The sequence below is a fragment of the Danio aesculapii genome, chromosome 7 (assembly GCF_903798145.1).
Source record: "Danio aesculapii chromosome 7, fDanAes4.1, whole genome shotgun sequence".
Lineage (NCBI taxonomy): Eukaryota > Metazoa > Chordata > Actinopteri > Cypriniformes > Danionidae > Danio > Danio aesculapii.
In genome coordinates, this window is record NC_079441.1 from 51,908,750 (window position 1) to 51,928,934 (window position 20,185).

At 34.9% G+C, this 20,185-nt stretch overlaps 2 protein-coding genes across 3 annotated transcripts in view; both read right to left on the reverse strand.

Annotated features, from left to right (window-relative positions):
- Positions 1-11,609, reverse strand: part of trip4 (thyroid hormone receptor interactor 4) — a 164,722-nt gene extending 153,113 nt beyond the window's left edge. For both annotated transcript variants that reach the window (XM_056462138.1, XM_056462137.1), the window contains exons 1-7: positions 11,452-11,609; positions 10,072-10,247; positions 8,412-8,539; positions 8,109-8,327; positions 5,612-5,690; positions 5,420-5,525; positions 3,957-4,172 (exon numbers count right to left, since the gene is read on the reverse strand). In XM_056462138.1, coding sequence (XP_056318113.1) covers positions 3,957-4,172; positions 5,420-5,525; positions 5,612-5,690; positions 8,109-8,327; positions 8,412-8,539; positions 10,072-10,247; positions 11,452-11,531 — 1,004 coding nt within the window. In that variant the 5' untranslated portion in view covers positions 11,532-11,609. The remainder of the gene's footprint in view (positions 1-3,956; positions 4,173-5,419; positions 5,526-5,611; positions 5,691-8,108; positions 8,328-8,411; positions 8,540-10,071; positions 10,248-11,451) is intronic.
- Positions 11,610-13,426: 1,817 nt separating this feature from the next.
- LOC130231453 (protocadherin Fat 3-like) overlaps positions 13,427-20,185 on the reverse strand; it is a 30,510-nt gene continuing 23,751 nt past the window's right edge. Inside the window, 11 exon segments of the mRNA XM_056460785.1 lie at positions 13,427-13,444; positions 13,538-13,610; positions 14,855-14,948; positions 14,951-15,101; positions 15,188-15,373; positions 15,442-15,570; positions 15,649-15,824; positions 15,936-16,080; positions 17,552-17,707; positions 17,801-17,941; positions 18,057-18,304. Of these exon segments, the coding sequence (XP_056316760.1) occupies positions 13,427-13,444; positions 13,538-13,610; positions 14,855-14,948; positions 14,951-15,101; positions 15,188-15,373; positions 15,442-15,570; positions 15,649-15,824; positions 15,936-16,080; positions 17,552-17,707; positions 17,801-17,941; positions 18,057-18,304 (1,517 nt within the window).

The window sequence follows — 20,185 nt, forward strand, 5'->3', positions numbered from 1 at the left end:
TGTTGTTAAAGAAAGTAAAAATGTTTTTAAATTAATGACACTACAAAGTTTACAAGTTGATCTGAAACTTTGCGCAATAAAAAAAATTTTTTTATCAAACACAGGCTCAAGAAATAACCACTTTACAAGTTTAATATTCAGAAGTTGATATTGCATTGCTGGATATTAAAATCCTGCCAGCACTACAATGACCCATAATGGAATAACTTGTGACAACAGCTAAGACTATATAATGAACTCACGCTGCTTTTAGAATCTACTGGTTACATAAAATACATTTTGAGAAGAAAGAATCATCTCTGTGAGGTTCTGGAACTTCTAAATTAGCCAAGTTAGCTAAAGAGACTTTACTTTTGGTTTTATTTATGGCTAATATGGCATGGTTCATCTATATTGTTTTCACTAGTTGACAAAAAACTTTTAGCTATGCACACAATATACATTTGTACAAAAAAAGTAAAAACCAGTTAGAACTATTTCTCTCTGTACCTATATGAATAGCAGATTAATACTTAATCTTATAAAGCCATAACACATAACTCTTTAATATGCTATCATGCTCTGATGTAGTTTAAAGAACAATACAGACTGACCAGATACTACTTGTCTAGTTTTGTCAGATTGTGTATTACCCGTTTCCTTGTCAGTTGCTGTTGATCACCACTTATTTTGCTGAAAACGTTCAGTTGTCAATTATCGGGTCATGGGATTTCTAAAAAGTGAGATATTGTGGGTGATTTTGGTCATATGTGAATCAATAGTGAGTCTGCATGGTATAGCATCACATGGCACTTTTCATTTATTTAAAAAGCACAAGGCATGTCTCAAAAGACAACTTCTAAAAAGCATAAACAGGCCTACTGGTTGAAAGAACCTTGTACAGCTTTTTGCAGATGCTTCTCTATTATGTTTAAAGTCTTAATTTAAGGCAATTTATCACATGCTCTCTGAAATACTTAATTCTGATTAGTTAAGAAATTTAAATACAAGGAATTCTTCACAGTATTTCCTATGATATTTTTTCTTCTGGAGAAAGTCTTATTTCTTTTATTTCGGCTAGAAAAAAAGCAGTTTTTAAAGGTGCAGTATTTAAGTTTGACACCCAGTGGTTGAACCAGGTATTGCACTCCAGGATCAAAACAAACACAAGCACAGGTTGCCAGATTGAGGACAGGAGCGAGTGATTTAAACAGTGTTCTAAATAAATGCAAAAGCACCAGATAGAAGGAATATTTTCCATATCAAAAGGAATTTTTGTTCTAACCAACACCTCAAATTGATATATTAAAAACGGCTTTTATTTCTCACAGGTGAACAATAGAAAACTATGACAATACTCACCTCAGGTAAACTTCATGTGTTTTATTCAGCGTTAAATGCTAACAATGTGAGTTTGAATGCCATTTTGCATGACATTTATTGCCATAAACTGAAAGCAGCAGCAGATAGTTCACCTCAGATCTTGAAAAAAAAAAAAATAGTTTAAAATTGAACTTTAGAACTAAACACAACTCAGTGATTCAGCGTGTACATTTAATGATGTTAAAGAGGTTTAATCCGCATTGATTCTATTATAAACCTTACCATTTTGTGAGTGAGTGCATATTCTGTGCTTGTGAATGTCTGTATTTAAATTTCTGTCGTGTTTCGTCTGGTGCAAACAGCCAAATTGCTTATCACCGCGTATCTCGCCACAAAACGTGTTGTTAGGTCACGCAGTTACAATGTAACCTGCTCACCTAATGTTCACGTTCGTAATATTTATATCATTTGCTAATTGATAACTTAATGTGGAACTGAATCTGTCTCATTTTCTCATAGTCTGCTACTGTCCACCGGAGGTCGCATTTCGGTTGCAGACGCATACTTTCAGAGCTTTTCTGAATGAATGAATGAATGAATGAATGAATGAATGAATGAATGAATAAATGAATGAATGATTGAAATACGCGGTTTTCCACCAAGGCAACCCGGGGGGGCTGAAATATAATTGGCTAAACTGGCATTGGGCAGGTTAAAATGACCAAAACAAGGACAGTGTTCTGGACAGGTAAACACATTTTCAAAGCAGAATATCTGACTTCAGCATTGTTTTTCAGATAAACAAGTGTTTACTTGGCATGGTTCTTAAATATCTGCAAACATATTATGGTATTTTTATGCTTTAGAAGAGTCAAAAACTCACATACAGCACCTTTAGTTGTTTTAAAAACAATTTAAAGGTCAATATTATTAGCTTAAAAATAATTATAATTATATTAATATCTTAAGCAGTATTTTTTGGAATTGTCTACATAAGAAACCACTGTTATACAGGGAGATTCAAAAATACCACAACTTTCGGGTTGATGTCACTCGATGGTCTGGAGGGGGTCATATTGAGCATCTATGAACTTGTTTTCAACTGGAAACAAACTTTGTTAAGTACTCTTCACATTGATTAATTACACAAGGTTCCATCATGTTTCTTTGATTAAATACAGGTTTTCAAAGTTGTGGTATTCTTTTTTTGAATCACTTTGTACAATGACTTGTCTGATTACCCTAACTTGCCTAGTTACCTTAATTAAGCTTTTAAATTCACTTCAAGCTGAAAACTAAAACATCTAGTAAAATAGTATGTACTGTCATCAATGCAAATATAAAAGAAATCAGATATTATAAATTATAAAACGAATATGTTTAAAAATGTGTTGGAAAAAAAATCTCTTTTCCATTTAACAGAACTTGGGGGAAAAAATATACAGGGGGGCTGCGCAGGTTTTTTTGTAAATATTTTTGAGTTTTTCATTTAAAAAAATAATAAATACTCATCCACACAAAAATGTAACAATGTACTATGATGCACTGTCAAAAAAATCAAAAATGCTGGTGCCGATAGCTTTGTGGGCAATAGGTGGACATTTAGTAGAACTGTGTTTTGGATGTCCGAAGTTGGATCCCAGCTCACAAACTTTTCCCGATCCCATCCCCCCTCCAACTTTGTTTTCTGTCTAATTACTGTCCTATTAAAATAAAGGCAAAAATCTGCAAAAATATTAAGAAACAAAAAATAAGAAGAACCAATAGGTGTTAAATAATATTAAGAATAAAGCCATATTGGCCTATCATAAGCCTGTAAAAAAAATAGTTTTACTAGCCACATATCAACACGGTTACTAGTTTCTGAAAATCTTGTCACCGGTCACCTGATGCTGTGTTTACATGCGGATGAACAGCATACCATGTAGATTGTGGTTTTAAAAACACCCATGTTCAGTGTGGAAAGAGCCTTATACACACCTCTCCAATGTATACTATCACCTGATAATGTCATCAATAGCAGTGTTTTCTATTTCTATTTATTTATTTATTTATTCTATTAATTTATATTTATCTGAAAAATTAACCTTACAGCGTCTTCACCATTACAATGTTTGATTCTGCATACCCTGAGGGACAACAACCCACTGGATTTACATTTGCCCAAATGTGATTAATGAAATGTGACTTCATGCAAAGCACAGTCTGAAAAAGTAATAATGTAATTCATCACTGATCATGTCCATCATCTGTCGGTGCAGTGTGAATTGACCTTGGCATCCATCAGAAAGCATTCATTCATTCTTTTTCCTTCAGCTTAGTCCCTTATTATTAGGGGTGAACCGCCAACTATTCCAGCATATATTTTGCCCTTTAAGCTGCAACCCAATCCTGGGAAACACCCATACACTGTCGCATTCACACACTACAGCCAATTTAGTTTAATCAATTCACCTATAGCGCATGTCTTTGAACTGTGGGTGAAACCCGAGCACCGGGAGGTAACTCACGCGAACACGGGGAGAACATGCAAACTCCACACAGAAACGCCAACTGACCCAGCTGAGGTGACAGTGCTAACCACTGAGTCACCATGCTGCCATCCATCAAAAATCAAATGACTGAAACAAATATTTACAGAAGTGGGTTCTTACTTTTGATAGTATGGAGACAAATTCTCGCCTTCATCCAGCACTCGTCTACCTGCAAAGTCAATCGTGATCTTGCGGTCTTTGCGGGAAGCGTGTCGAAGCTCCCGAAGTTCTTCTTCTCGCTTCCGTAATGCCTCCCGCTCTCCTGGAGAAAGCCACTGGTTGGAATCCGTAGCAAAATAATCGGATTCATCATCCAAGACTTGTGTTCTCTTAACACTAAAAGAAAGAGGAAGATCTTCAGTTAAAGTCAAAATCATTAGCCCTCTTGTGTAGTCTCAATATCAAATATTTCTTAACAGAGCAAGGAAATTTTCACAGTATATTCTATAATATTTTTTTCTTCTGGAGGAAGTCGTATTTGTTTTATTTCTGCTAGAATAAAAGCTGTTTTTTATTTTTCAAAAAACATTTTAAGGACAATATTATTTGCCCTCTTAAGCATTTTTTGATTGTCTACAGAACAAACTATCATTATACACTTTCCGCTGCTTGCTCAAACTATCTGTTTAAATGAGCAGAAACGACTCAATTCTCATAATTTCTTTGGCCAATTTACTTCTTTTATGTTCAGTCCACTTAAATCTGTAAACCATTAAGTTAACTTAAGCATTTGTGCTGAGACCAGCATGCTTTGCATTGAATTCAATTAAGAGAGAGAAATGTTAACAATAACAGTAATCTTAGGTGTTTAAATTTAATAGAAAGACTTGTTAGACTTGTCATGTAATATTTTAAGTTTTGAGATTACCACCTTGCAGATGCAGCCATGCTTTGGGTGTTGGCAGCTTAATTAGCAAATATGCAGTTTGTTGCTTTGCTCAGTGAGCAATAACTGTCCTAAAATTAGTTCTGATATCAGTATCAATCAACTGAATATGTAACTCATGAAATATGCCTAAAAATGGCTTTTTTTAGATGATTTAGGATAACTTCAAATAAAACTAAGAGACTTTGAAATGTGTGACACATAATAGACATACTGTAGATGATTTGAGTTTAAGTTAAATAAAAATACAAATTTTTATTTAATAAAATCATGTTGCACCAACTCAATTGCATTTAATTGTGTAAATAGTTTTTTTGTTGGTGCTAAACAAATTGAGTTCATCCGATGAGTTATTTTTGAGTGTACAATGACTTGCCTAATTACCCTAGTTAAGCCTTTAAATTGCACTTCAAGCTGAATACTAGTATCATGGAAAATATCTAGTAAAATATTATGTACTGTCATCATGGCAAAGATAAAAGAAATCAGTTATTATAAAACTATTATGTTTAAAAATGTGTTGATCTTCTTTTTCTTTCTGTTTAACAGAACTTGGGGAAAAATATATAGGGGGCTAATAATTCTGTAGGGCTTATAATTTCAACAATAATATTTGTTTGTGCTTTAAACTCATTAATGTGCATTTATGAGGCTGAATCCTGGCAATCAAACCAACACCGTATTTGGAAAGGCAGACCTGTTTTTGTCAAACTCCAGTAGTTTGTCTTTGTGCTTTACGGCCTTTTCCAGACCAGCCTTCATCTTGGACTCTTGGTGGGGCAGATATTCTCGCTCGGTTCCCTCTGGGACCACACAAAAAAAAACAACAGTGATCACACAAATGCTGCAAAGGTCAAGTTAAAGTGCATGGAATCATTTAATTTCTTACCTCCCATGAGTTTTTTACGGAGCTTTTGGCTCTTGTTGGAGTCCCTCTGCAATATCTCTTGCTCCTCATTGGTGCAGACCTGAATCATGTGCAAACATGTTAAACCTTGATTATAAAGGCTACTTTAACTGCTGTCCATCAGTCTCAAACAGGGCTACAGAATATCAGAAAAATCTAAAATTGCAATATTTTGTTATTCTGCGACATGTATTGCTATGTGACTACAATTTCACCAGATGACTTGAATTTCTCTATTCGAAAAGAATTGATCATTTTAGATTGGTTGGGGTGACTCTGTAGGGGAGTGAATCATGCATAAAATATAATAAACAATCTACAAGCATAGATAAATATTCATTCATTTTCCTTTGGCTTAGTCCCTTATTCATCAGGGGTCGCCACAGCAAAATGAACTGACAACTATTCCGGCACATGTTTTACACAGCAGATGCCATTCCAGCCACAACCCAGTACTCACATTTACATACTAACTCCTGCACTACAGTCAATTTTGTTTAACTAATTTACCTACAGTTTACTGCATGTTTTTGAACTGTGGGAGGAAACCGAAGCACTCCACATAGAATCCCTAACTGCCCCAGCCAGGACTCGAAGCAGCGACCTTCTTGCTGTGAGCTGACAGTGCTAACCACTGAGCCACTGTGCCATCCATATAGATAAATACACTACCTGACAAAAGTCTTGTCACCTTTCCAAGTTTTAGGAACAGCAAATAATAACTTGACTTCTAGTTGATCACTTGCTATCAGAAGTGGCTTATATGAAAGGCAACAGCCTCTAGATTATGCTTATTTAACCAAAATAAAATATAATCATGCCTTGAGTTTTAATTATTTAATTAAGACAGTAAGGTCTGACTTTGACATCCATACATTATGACTTATTAAAGTCATCTGGAATGGCAAAGAAAGCATTTTAGAGTTCTTCAAGACTCGTTGAATTCATCTTTAATGCCTCCTCCATCTTACCCCAGATATGCTCAATAATGTTCTTGTCTGGTGACGGGGCTGGCCAATCCTGGAGCCCCTTGAACTTCTCTGCTTTCATGAACTTTGATGTGGAGGCTGAAGTATGAGAAGGAGCGCTATCCTGCTGAAGTATTTGCCCTCTCCTGTGGTTTGTAATGTAATGGGCAGCACAAATGTCTTGATCCTCAGGCTGTTGATGTTGCCATCCACTCTGCAGATCTTTCACACTCCCCCATACTGAATGTAACCCTAAACCATGATTTTCCCTTCACCAAACTTGACAGATTTCTATGAGAATCTTGGGTCCATGTGGGTTCCCATAGGTCTTCTGCAGTATTTGTGATGATTGGGATGCAGTTCAACAGATGATTCAACAGAAAAATCTAGCTTCTGCCACTTTTCCAAATGATCAACTAGAAGTCGAGTTATTATTTGTTGCTCTTACAAATAACATACATACAAATATATATTTAAATGCATAATGATTATTAAATATAATTATTGTTTTTTTTATCTCTTTTTTTGTCTTTAACTAAACAAATCATGTTGATCCCAAATATCAATGATATACTGTATGTTACAAATATTTATAAATGTTACAACATACAACTTTTCATCTGTATTAACATATCAATCTATGTTTGACCAGAAGGCTAAATATTGGAAAATAGAGAGTTATGCATAATTTAAAAATTCAATAAATATGTTTTGCACTGATGTATGGTTTGTTAGGATAGAATATTTGGCTTTTTAAATATTTCCCAAATTATGTTTAACAGAGCAAGAAATTTTTCACAGTATGTCTGATAATGCTTTTTTCTTTCATTTCGGCTAGAATAAAAGCAGTTTTTAATATTATATGAACCATTTTAAGGTCAAAATTATTAGCCCCTTTAAGCTTTTTTTTTTTGATAGTCTACAGAACAAACCATCATTATACAATAACTTGCCTAATTACCCTAACCTGCCTAGTTAACCTAATTAACCTAGTTAAGCCTTTAAATGTCACTTTAAGCTGTACAGAAGTGTCTTGAAAAATATCTAGTCAAATATTATTTACTATCATCATGGCAAAGATAAAATAAATCAGTTATTAGAAATGAGATATTAAAACTATTATGTTTAAAAATGTGTTGAAAAAAATCTTCTCTCCGTTAAACAAAAATTAGGGGAAAAAATAAAGGGGGGGGCTAATAATTCTGATAACTGTATTACTAATCAATAATTAGGTTTTGATTTATTTATGGTAGGACAATTACTATTTGTAATCATTTATAATCATTTTGATTCATACTTGTTATATTTGGCTATTACCACAAACATGCAGTCACATACAAAACTAGTTGTCTGTTCCAGAGTCAGATCCAGTATTTCCAATTGAAAATGACTAATTCTGACAATAATATCTCATGTGAAAACATCTGAAAACTAGCCAGACTTATTGGCCTGGCAGAAATAATGGTTTATTAATAACACAAACAAGGCTGATGATAAGTAAGAGAGCTCACCAGACTGCCGCAGAACAAACAGGGGCCGGAGCCCTCCTGCTCACACACGATTCGTCCGCAGCTCAGACAGTTGTTGATGAGTCTGTGTTTCTGAGCCAGACACTCGCAGGCTTGACGGCCAGGCAGAAGAACAGCCAGCTTGTCTTTGCCCTCTTTAGCATACAGATTCACAAACTTGCTCTTCTTTTTCACCGAGCTGGAGCTGCTGCTCTCTTGCGCCTATTAATAAATGCAAACAAATCACTGTGTCTTTCTGTCTACCAAGTTGAACTTAATTTTTGATATTTCAGAAAGGCGATATACCTTCATCAAGTCAATGGGAGTTCTGACAGGTTCTGGCTCAGCCTGTGAGATAGTCACAATCTCTTGCTTGTTTCTTCCCTTTCGTTTGGACTTCTTCTGGGTGTCTTTAGGAGCTGTGTCTAGTTCCTCTGGAACAGAACATTTCTTCATTGATACTCATGATATTTTCTCATCATATTCTCATTCATTCATTCATTCTCCTACGGCTTAGTCCCTCTATTCATCGGGGGTCACCACGGCGGAATGAACAGTCAACTTATCCAGCATATGTTTTACAAAGCAGATGCCTTTCCAGCTGCAACCCAGTACTGGGAATAACCCATACACTCTCCCATGCACACACATAGCCTATGGCCAATTTAGTTAATTCAATTCACCTATACCGCATGTCTTTGGACCATGGGGGAAACCGGAGCACCCAGAGGAAACTCACGCCAACACCAGGAGCATATTCTCACATTCGTCATATTTTTACAATTGCAATAATATTGGTAAGGATGCACAGATCAAAATCAATATAACAGCTTTAAACTGCTATAAGACCTATATAGTGACAGAAATATTAGTTTGTATCGTGTATCGAAAAGGAAAATGACAAAATGAATGGTAAAGACTTTTTTATTTACAGACTGCTGATTTATAGATGTTGGTATTTCACTCAAAATGATGGATAACTTTTATTTAAACTTTTATTACAGACTCAAAGCCCAATTAAAAACATAAAAACATTCTTAACATAAACAAAGAAAAACATTGATAAATCCAAAGAATCTTGATGAACTCTGGGAGTCCTGCAAGAACGCTTTCTGCCATTCCAGATGACTTTATTAATAAGTTATTTGATTCATTGCAGAGATGTATGGATGCAGTCCAAGCTCATGAGTGTCATACACAATATGAATTATTTTTCCACAGCACCATAATTTATATTCTATACTGCACATTATTTTGGTTGAGTAACAAGACTTTTGTCTAAGCAAAGTCAGACCTTACTGTCCTAATTAAATAATTAAAAATCAAAGTATGATCATATTTATTTTGGTCAAATAAATATCTAGATGCCTTTGCCTATTGTATAAGCCACATCTGATACCAAATGATCAAATAGAAGTCAAGTTATTTGTTGATCCTAAAACTTGGATAAGTGACAAAATTTTTGTCAGGTAGTGTGTATATATATATATATATATATATATATATATATATATATATATATATATATATATATATATATATATATATATATATATATATATATATATATATATATATATATATATAGATTGATTGTGCCAAGTGTATGGACAGGACAGTAAATTTGACATTATCCTCTCTTCTGGCTGCCGTTATTAGTCTCACAATATTTATTTTCCTTTTTTGAAAGTCTTGGTAACACCATCCATGAGTTTTTCTTTTATTATTTCAGCAAATAGGATTGTAGAAAAAAATATTTGTTGTACTCTCCCATTCACAGTTTACCCAACTATGACGACTTCTGCTACTAAGAAACCAGTAAAAGTCTAACATTTACACAGATTATTTACAAAAACTCCAATGCACATCCCTAATACCAATATTGTAACTTAAAATCTGAACCTGTAACTTAAAAGACTATAGATATACTGTCTGTATATGAAAACATTGATGTGTCCATATTTACCCATGACTGCCTCTTTCCTGAGGACTCCACCAAGACCATCAGATGTTTGCGTCTGACACCTCTGCCATCTCTGCACCAGCTCATCCACAAACTCTTGCTTGTTTCCCTCAGTTCCTTGCAAGAGATCTCCAACATACTCCACTATTTCATCGGCATTGTCAATGGATAGGATGTACCTTAAAAAAAAAACATATCATACACTGAACTAAATCTACAATTAAGATAACACAAGATAATTGGATGGGTTTGATAAAACAAAGTAATGTAGTGCTATATATGATACTTCAGGACAAAATGTCAAAATCATGTAGCAGGGTTTTATTGAGGTAAAGTTGGTTTTATATTCGCATATTCAGACTTTTAAATTAATATAATTTCAGAAAAGTATTCTTTGCAAATTCTAAATATTGAAATTATATTATTAGCAGTTAATGACTATCAAAGTATAACATTGTTCACAGTCAATTAAATAGTGCTGCTGTTGCTTTGAAGTCATACTTGCATGTGATTTCAGACCCAATATTCAGTGGATGTAAAGTTGGTTTTATATTCACACATTCAGTCTTTCTCAGTAATAATATAATTTTATTATTCTTCAAATTCTAAGTAGTGAAATCATATTATTAGCAGCTAAAGACTACCAAAGTAAGTTCACCGTCAAATAAAAAGTGCTAATGTTGTTTTGAAGTTATACTTGCATGTGATTTCAAAACGAATATGTAAAGTACCATGGTAAACAATACAGGGAGCATGTCACAGGTTGTCACTGAGCGAATATAAAACCAACTCAATCAACATTTAAAGTAGAGTAATAAACTACACAGGGGTTGAAACAAAGTTGTAACTTTGTTTTTTAAAAAAATGAATGTGTGAATATTAAACCAGCTTTACCTCAATCAGGGTGTTTAAGTGTTCCTTTCCATAATACAATGGTATTACAGTTACATTAGTACATTTAGTACAGTAAAAGTGCATTACAAAAGAATTTAAATGTATGTTATAAATGTACATAAACCCAAACCGACATGACAACATAGAATAAAGATATAAAAAATATAAATATCGATACATAAAAAGTAATAGTCCTACTTATGATATAATTTAATGTCATATAAAATCCTAAAGCAGGGTCTTTTCATGATCCTTTCCATAATACAATGACAATACATTTATAAAACAGCACATTAAAGGAGAATCTGCTAATCTGCTAATCATAACGAAGGGCCTTTCTTCCAGATTAATACCTTTAAATTATTTATCTATTTTAATCTTATGTCCATTGTCGGGAGTTTCAGTTAATTTATATTTTACAGCATTTCTACAATTGACAGCACTGATAGTGTAGACTCTGAGGCATTTATCATCTCTTGATGTACTTACTGTACAATGTCATCGCTTGCATCCAATTCAAACCCATGCTTTAACTTATCAACAGTCCAGCGAAGCAAAGACTCGCTCATGATGAAGTCAATACAACTGTGATACACTGCTGATTCTCTAATTCAACACAAGGCTGTCGGTATCTGGCTAACGCAGTAGAAATTACTTCCGGGAGATGTATTTTAAAATAAAAGCCCCCATACATTTTTCTTCTTCTGGTTGATTGGCGAGTCACAGACCAGCGTGTAAAGTGCATATCGCCACCTAATGTGGTGGTAGAACCATGGTGGTAAAATCATGGTAAGATGGTAGTGTGGTAAAATATGGCTTCATGAATCTCAAATTATTTTTTTTTTAAACCATATGGTTTCCTTATGTTGTACACTGCTTTCATTAACAATGCCTCTGCCAGCAAGCGATCCAGCTTCAGCCTTAATGAAAGGCTATATTCTTTGAGTTTCTTATTCTGAGTTATAGGGCTATTTTTTACAGTCAGAACATGCTGTGGGTGACGTAGTGGTGCAGTAGGTAGTGCTGTCGCCTCACAGCAAGAAGGTCGCTGGTTCGAGCCTCGGCTCAATTGGTGTTTCTGTATGGAGTTTGCATGTTCTCCCTGCGTTCGCGTGGGTTTCCTCCGGGTGCTCTGGTTTCCCCTCAGTCCAAAGACATGTGGTACAGGTGAATTGGGTAGGCTAAATTGTCCGTATGAGTGTATGTGTGAATGGATGTTTCCCAGAGATGGGTTGTGGCTGGAAGGGCATCCGCTGTGTAAAAACGTGCTGTATAAGTTGGCGGTTCATTCCGCTGTGGTGACCCCAGATTAATAAAGGGACTAAGCTGAAAAGAAAATGAATGAATGAATGAGAACATGCTGAACATTTTCTTTACACTTACAAGTGTCACATTTATCTGTAGGCTATTCAGTTTACTACTGTTGAGTCATGTATGTCCTAGTATTGTAAATACCTTCTTTAACTAAATACATTTTGAATAGGCCTATTGTAAAATCTCTTTCTTTTTGTCTGAGACCCAAATATTTTGTCAGTGATTATTTCAGAATACCACCAGGTGCCGAGTAGCCTAAACATGGAAAACACTATTCTCCATTAACTTCAACCTCACTCAAGCAACAGTGACTAAAAGTCAAAATACAAGTTTATATTTTTGTGTACTTGTGTAAATATATATATATATAACATTTTTTATCTTAAGACTACCTTGCTGCTTATCTATCTGTTTTTTCTCAAGAAAACTTGCTTGATGAGCTCAATGAGATCAGCAGTCAGACGTACGCTTAATGTCGTAAAGGAATAAGATGTGGCTGAAGATAGTAAGTGATAAACAGAAAGCATTCCAACCACAAGACATTTGAGATTATGCTACACAGCTACACACTGTTTGTCTTAAACATGGTGAACATACAAGTACTTTACCAAGTTTTTATGAAAGCACAGTATTTCACATTGAGAAAACATAGTTCATGAATACCTGAGCAATATTGTGAGGATGAATGAAGCAGTATATAATAATAATAATAATAATAATAATAATAATAATAATAATAATAATAATAATATAATAATAATAATAATAATAATAATAATTATTATTATTATTATTATTATTATTATTATTATTATTATTATTATTATTATTATTATTATTATTGTGTTGAACAGAGTTGCAAAGAGAGAGTTTTGTTTTTCCGTTGTAACCAATGTTTTTCTTATGGTTTATTATTTGACCAAACCAAGATATACATAAGTTATACAAGCCAATGCCATTTAATAAAGAATACAAGATACCAAATTTAGACAGAATTCAAATATTGAATTAAAACCTCTGTCCTTTTTTTTGGCACTATATTGACTAATTCAAAAGATTTGTCCTTTTTTGCAAACTAATTTACATTCATGTATTTCTGAATTTCCCACTCACACATTTAATTCCAATTTGATGCTCTAAAGATGCCCAATTAGGGCCTGTCCATGGTCTGAGAAAAGAGGGAGAACGATTGAATTGAACTGAATTGAATTGAATTTTTATTTGACAGATTTAAACTGTACAAAATACAAGTATTCCATACATCTTGAAATAAACCGTTGAGGATAAAAAGTACAGTAAAGCCCCTGCATGGCTTATTTCCATTGTGGTCTTCCCTGTTAAAACAAAATATGGCTGCAAAGTACAGTTAATGCATAAAAAAACAGTACCTCCACATTTTAAAACAGAACAAAAATTATTTACCATACATACATCATCAAACAAACTAACTATCATCATCAAACAACCACCTTTTGCCTGCTTTTTTGTACCTCAAGTCTTTCATAGATTTGGTTAATTAAAAAATGTGGAAAAAGTGAAGCGCTATGAATACTTTCTGGATGCACTGTAACTAGTCAAAATTATTTGCCCTCCTGTTAATTTTTTTCCTTTTCAAATATTTTCTAAATGATGTTCAACAGAGCGAAGACATTTTCACAGTATTTCCTATATGATTTTTTTTCTGAAGAAGAAAGTCTTATTTGTTTTATTTCGGTTAGAACAAAAGCAGTTTATATATATATATATATATATATATATATATATATATATATATATATATATATATATATATATATAAATATTTAAAAAATGTAAGTTTAAAGCCATTAAGCTATTTTTTTTTCGATTGTTGACAGAACAAACCACTGTTATACAATGACTTGCCTAATAACCCAAACCTGCCTAATTAACCTAGTTAAGCCTTTAAACACTTTAGGCTGAATACTAGAATCTTGAAAAATATCTAGTCAAATAGTACTGTTATATTGGCAGAGATAAAAGAAATCAATTATTAGAAATTAGTTTTTAGAAAAAATAATTATAAATCTTTCTGTTAAACAGAAATTGGGGAAAACATATACAGGGGGCTAATAATTCAGAAGGACTACTAATTCTGACTTCAACTGAATATAAATAATAACTTAGACTTGTACACCTAATAACTTACTTATAGGATTTATAAAGAGCTACTCTCTGGATAAAAGTATTTTTCTAAATGAATAAATGAAGATGTAAATGTATGTTAATGCCATGCAAAATTAGATTAAAAACCTAACAACAAAAAATGTAAAGTTTAAAATAAATATAATATATTTTTCTCTTTTTCTTATCATCAGACATTTATCTTTCTTTGACATCTTTAATCAACACAAAAGTTATAAGGAAATTTGTTTTTTTTTTTCAAAGCTGAAAGCACATTGTACACTTTGTTTACATTTTCATGGTTTATGTAGGGAGAGGTTGATAAATGAATCTTCAAAGACAGAATTTACTAGCAGATGAAGTTCCCACTTCAGTATCAGTGGAAGAAGCAGTGTACTAAACAAAACAAAAACAAAAAAAGTGATTATAGTGTGACAAATAAGCAATCTTCTGTGATTTTCCAGTGTGTGGATCTGCTGTGTAAATGATCAAATCACTACCAACTGCTAAATATTCAGGTTTGAAAATACCTTCTTCTCTGGAATAAACTCAGGTGGTTCTTCCACATCTACTACATTCACAGTGACTGTGGCAGTTGAAGTAGGCAAAGAACCGACAAATTTATCATCGTTCTCAACAATCACAGACAGAATGTACTGCTTGGTCTTTTCATAGTTCAGAGGCTAAATGGAAAAAGAAAGTGCCGTTCAATAAGTTCAATAAGCCATCACAACCAATTGCCTGCGCAGACACAAGTAACACACAGTACCTTTACAGTCATTATGACGCCCTCTAAACGGTTGGGTCCAGTGCTGACATTGAAAAACCCATCCTTGTCACCACTAATGATCCGATACTTGGTTGACCAGGCTGTTGATTCAGGGTCATCTCCATCAGTAACTGGAAGTTTGGCCACTACTGCCCCAACTTTATTTTTTGGGACCGATACAGTGTACTAAAAGTACAGCATATAAGTTCAAACATTTTATAAAATTAATTGTCTGAGTAAAAAAAATGCATTACCGAGGTTTGCTCAAACTGAGGTGCATTATCATTGCTGTCAGTAACCGAAATAACTGCTGTGCCAGTGGTTGACAAACCCTCTCCTTTCATGTCAGTAGCTGTAATAACCAAAGTATATCTGAACCATTGCTGAAAGAGGAAGATGACTGATGAGCTTTTTGCATAAAATTTAAAAACCACTCAAATTCATCAAAAAGCATTTCTCACCTCTCTGTCCAGGCCTTTTTCCAGCACAGAAATCCCCCCACTTACATGATTCATAGCAAACATGTTTGGTTTTGGGGATGGTGGATCTTGGTTGATAATGGCATAACTGACATCAGCATTGTCAGTGTTTTCTTTATCATCTGCATCAGTGGCTGTGACTGTCATGAACACTTCACCTTGATGAGAGAGTATTTGAACTATTATTTGAGCTGAAGATGCATTTAAGGGAGAAATACAATTGAAAAGTAATAAAAGTAATTTCACCAAAAACTGCACCATCCACCTACCCTTTTCCAAAGCTTCAGGAACATTTCCATTGAAAGGACTTTGAGTAAACACAGGCTTATTATCATTTTGATCTGTCACAGTTACAATAATTTCGAATGGCTTCTCCACTTTATTCACATCCACTCCAGTGGCATGAGCTACAATCTAAAGACATCATTTTATTTTTTTAAATAGTTGTCAGTTCTCAGTAGCCACATTTCCACTGTCGGGCCAGTGCGAGCCAGGGCTTTTATCGGGCCAGGACGGGTGTGAGTAATGAGTAGTGAGGCCGAAATCATGTCGCGTTTCCACTGTCGGGCAAGTATCTCGCAGCGTGTCACGCAAACCCTGCCCCCAGAACGTCCCTCGAATCAAACGTCACACAACCCACCCACTTCAGCGGGAATCAGGCAGATAAAGCACACCATCGCATCATCACAAGAGTAGTAAAATGAAGACAACGGAAACAAACAAAACTCTGTACAGCATTACATTATATGTCTATATGCACAGGCCTATGTATTTCCATTTATTATATTTGTTTACTCACTGACCAACTGTAGGCATCGACTGTTGGGTCTGGCCACTAACAGAGGGACCCAGCGCAGTGAGCGTACCCATCCATAATAGAAAACCACAGAAATTCTTGGTATGAAATGTATTTCATAACATCCTTGTTTTGATAGACGTCACCAAACATTCAGTCCAAATGCTCCAGAGAGGCCTAAATTATATATTACATATTAATATTTCCTTAGGCTATATGACACTTAACAGGTAATTCCCCTTTATTTAAGAGAATAATTTAAGGATGTTGCATATAATTTAGTGACCATAGGTGAAGGAAAGTGTTAAGTGTTTCAGCACATAAGAGCAAGTAATAAAATATAGCTTATATTTCATTGCGCTCAGCAGCTATTCACTAATAAAGCTCTACATTTTAAGTTTCATTTTTAAATTTTACCATGCCATATAAAAGCATAAACACTTGTTTGAGGACACAGAACACATTTTGTGTTTGCAGTTTTCCCCCGATGCGTTTGTAAAGCGGCGCTGTACACCGAAAAAGTCACAGAAAAAAGCCTCGTTTCTGCTTTCACTCACCCAAAAATGCTCTGTTTGCACGATTTGATTAATATCATAGTATCAAAATACTTTATATTTTAATCTTAAACTGACCATCTACATGTTTATATATATATAGATTTTTTTTTGGGCACATGTACTCTTGTGCGATCGGAAAACTAGTGCAATGACGGCATGCCGTCTTTAACAGACTCTGGCAAAGTCCGCCTCTCCTTTCACTCCGCCCCGGAGCCCCAGCTGGCCCTCTTTGGCCCAAGGTATTTGGCGGGCCGAAAAAAGGTGGGCCGCTGGCCCTGAGAAAGCCCTGCTTTGGCCCGATCAGGCCTCGGAAGTGACAGTGGAAATGCTACTGGCCTTGGCTCGCTCGCTTTAGGCGCGAAAGTGGAAACGCAGCTAGGGTTATCTTTTGGCCTACATCAGTGGCTCAAACATGGAAGTCAGGTCATACAGAAAACTTTAGCAGACAAATGCAAAGCATCTCCATTATAACATAAAATGTAATACAGTAATTTTAAATTTTTAAACTTGAAAAGAGTAAGAATCAACTTACTTTGTATGAAGCTTTTTTTTCTCTGTCAAGTGACTGAGTCACACTGATCCACCCTGATCGTCTGTCTATTTGTAAAATCCCTTTAGGGTCCTGATCTGCTCCTTCACCTGTGATCTTGTATGCCATCTGATATTCAGAAGCATAATATGACTTTATCTAAATACAGAAAGATATCAGAAAAACAATCAAAAACAGACAAATCTTCGAATCCACAACACTTTCAAGAGTTCATTCCTAACTGTCACTGACCTGGACCAGCCTCATTGGGAATGGACCTTTGCTATTCTCAGATACAATGATTGGAGGAAGAATCCAACCTCTCTTTGCTCTCTTTAAACCAGTTGAAGACTTTGGGAAAGTCAGAACCAGATCATCAACGGGGGATTCCATCTATGAAAAAACAGATGATATTTGTGCTATTTTTGTTTAAAGTAAGAAGAACATGATCACTTTCATTTCCAATTTGCCTGTACTTTGCCTGTAATTTAGCCTGAATTAACTGTACCTCTACAGAGGAGGTATTCCTTAATTTATTCACGTCATAATTCCCGAGATAACGGACATGCTCAACTCTGACAGAGGCCGTGTGCTTCTTGCCACTGGAGTCCCATGCAGACACTGAAAACTCCTTGAGGCCTTCATGAAGAGTCACTGACCTCCTCATCATCAGAGTCCCATCCATGTTCAGATCAATGCCCTGATCAGTGGACTGAAAATGTACTCTTGTTTGTATATCGCATGTGTTGAAAAGGACTGTCAACAAAAGATATTCGTTTAGCATTAGTAAAACAAAGCATTGCCAAGCCAATCGCTATTCTATGTCCAGACAGTTAGTGAATGTCAGTCCTGAAAATCTGGCATTACTATCAAAATTGTATACATTTGATAATAAAATAATAATTATAAATTAATACAGTTACAGAACCAGACATGGACCTTACACAAATGAATCAGGGTTTTAACCCTTAATTGGCCCACAGGTTCAGGGCAACTTTGATGGATGTTTGCTATTTTATATATATATATATATATGTGCTCCTTTCTTCTCAGAGGTATGAAACTTTCTATCTTTTCCTAAAAAAATCCATATTAAAACACTGGACTTGATTCAGTTGTTTTAATGGTGTGTAAAAAAATGTAGCTTTTTTGGGGTCAAACTGACCCCACATTGAAAGTAAACTGGAAAAGTGGGAAAAAAAGGGTTTTTTTTAGATTTAGTTGTTCGATAGAAATATTAAACCCATTATAAATCTGACATTTTTTACAGTTCTGCAAAGGCCTGGGTCTAGAGCAAAAATTCAAACAAAACTGATCTTGTGTGGGGCGACGCAGTGGCGGAGTAGGTAGTGCTGTCGCCTCACAGCAAGAAGGTTGCTGGTTCGAGCCTCGGCTGGGTCAGTTGGCGTTCTCCCTCCCTTCGCGTGGGTTTCCTCTGGGTGCTCTGGTTTCCCCCACAGTCCAAAGACATGCGGTACAGGTGAATTGGGCAGGCTAAATTATCCGTAGTGTATGAGTGTGTATGGATGTTTCCCAGAGATGGGTTGCGGCTGGAAGAGCATCCACTGCGTAAAACATGTGCTGGATAAGTTGGCGGTTCATTCCGCTATGGTGACCCCAGAATAATAAAGGCACTAAGCCAAAAAGAAAATGATTGGGATTAAAGTTTCTTTTTGGTGTGAACTATAATTTTACTATATATATATATATATATATATATATATATATATATATATATATATATATATATATATATATATATATATATATATATATATATATATATATATATATTGAACAAATGAATATGTGAATTGCCAAAACACAGGCAGATAAATTATTTCCTAAACAAGGCAATCGTTTTTCCAGAGATATACCAATAGAGGGCCATGTTGGTGCCATTAGTCAATGAATGAAGGATTCTGTCGTTTGACAACTGTTACACCAGTAGGTGTCATAGCTGCCCCTCCCTATAAGCGAACTAAGCGACCGCCGCCACTAGGGGGCCCCACAACCCACTAGTGGTGCGAGCCGTTTTCTTGCTGACATTGTTTTTATTAGCATTTTACATTTATCTTCATTGACAGTGCTTTAGTACTGTACCTAAATATTCATACATTTTCACTGAAAAAAATGATGCAACTTGAAAATGTTTTCGTGTGAAGGTCATCAGGAAGATCAACAGGAAGATCGCAGCATCTCATTTCTCATATGCATTCTGTGTTCTCGCGGTTCGAGTTTGTTCTTCCAAGGTAACCTGCAAGACCGACCGGTCAACACAAGAACGCAAATACATGCATACAGCCACCATGGCCTGTCCCATTTATATGCCTGATTTTTATTGGGAAATTTGACCGTGAAAATGAAACGAAACTAATTATTCTTCAGGCGTAGAAAAACTGTAGGGGAAAATTACGACGGGACGAGCACAAAATCATTTTTTGCATCACTTTTAAGTGGAAATGATGATGTTAAAGACCAGTGTTGTGCAAGTTACTTCCAAACTGTAATACAATACAGATTACTCATTACTGTTATTTAAAAGTAATTCCTTACCTTACAATATTACTGTCTTAGAATTGTAATTGTTACATGACTCTTATATTACTTTTTAGTTACTTTCACCAAAATAACTAC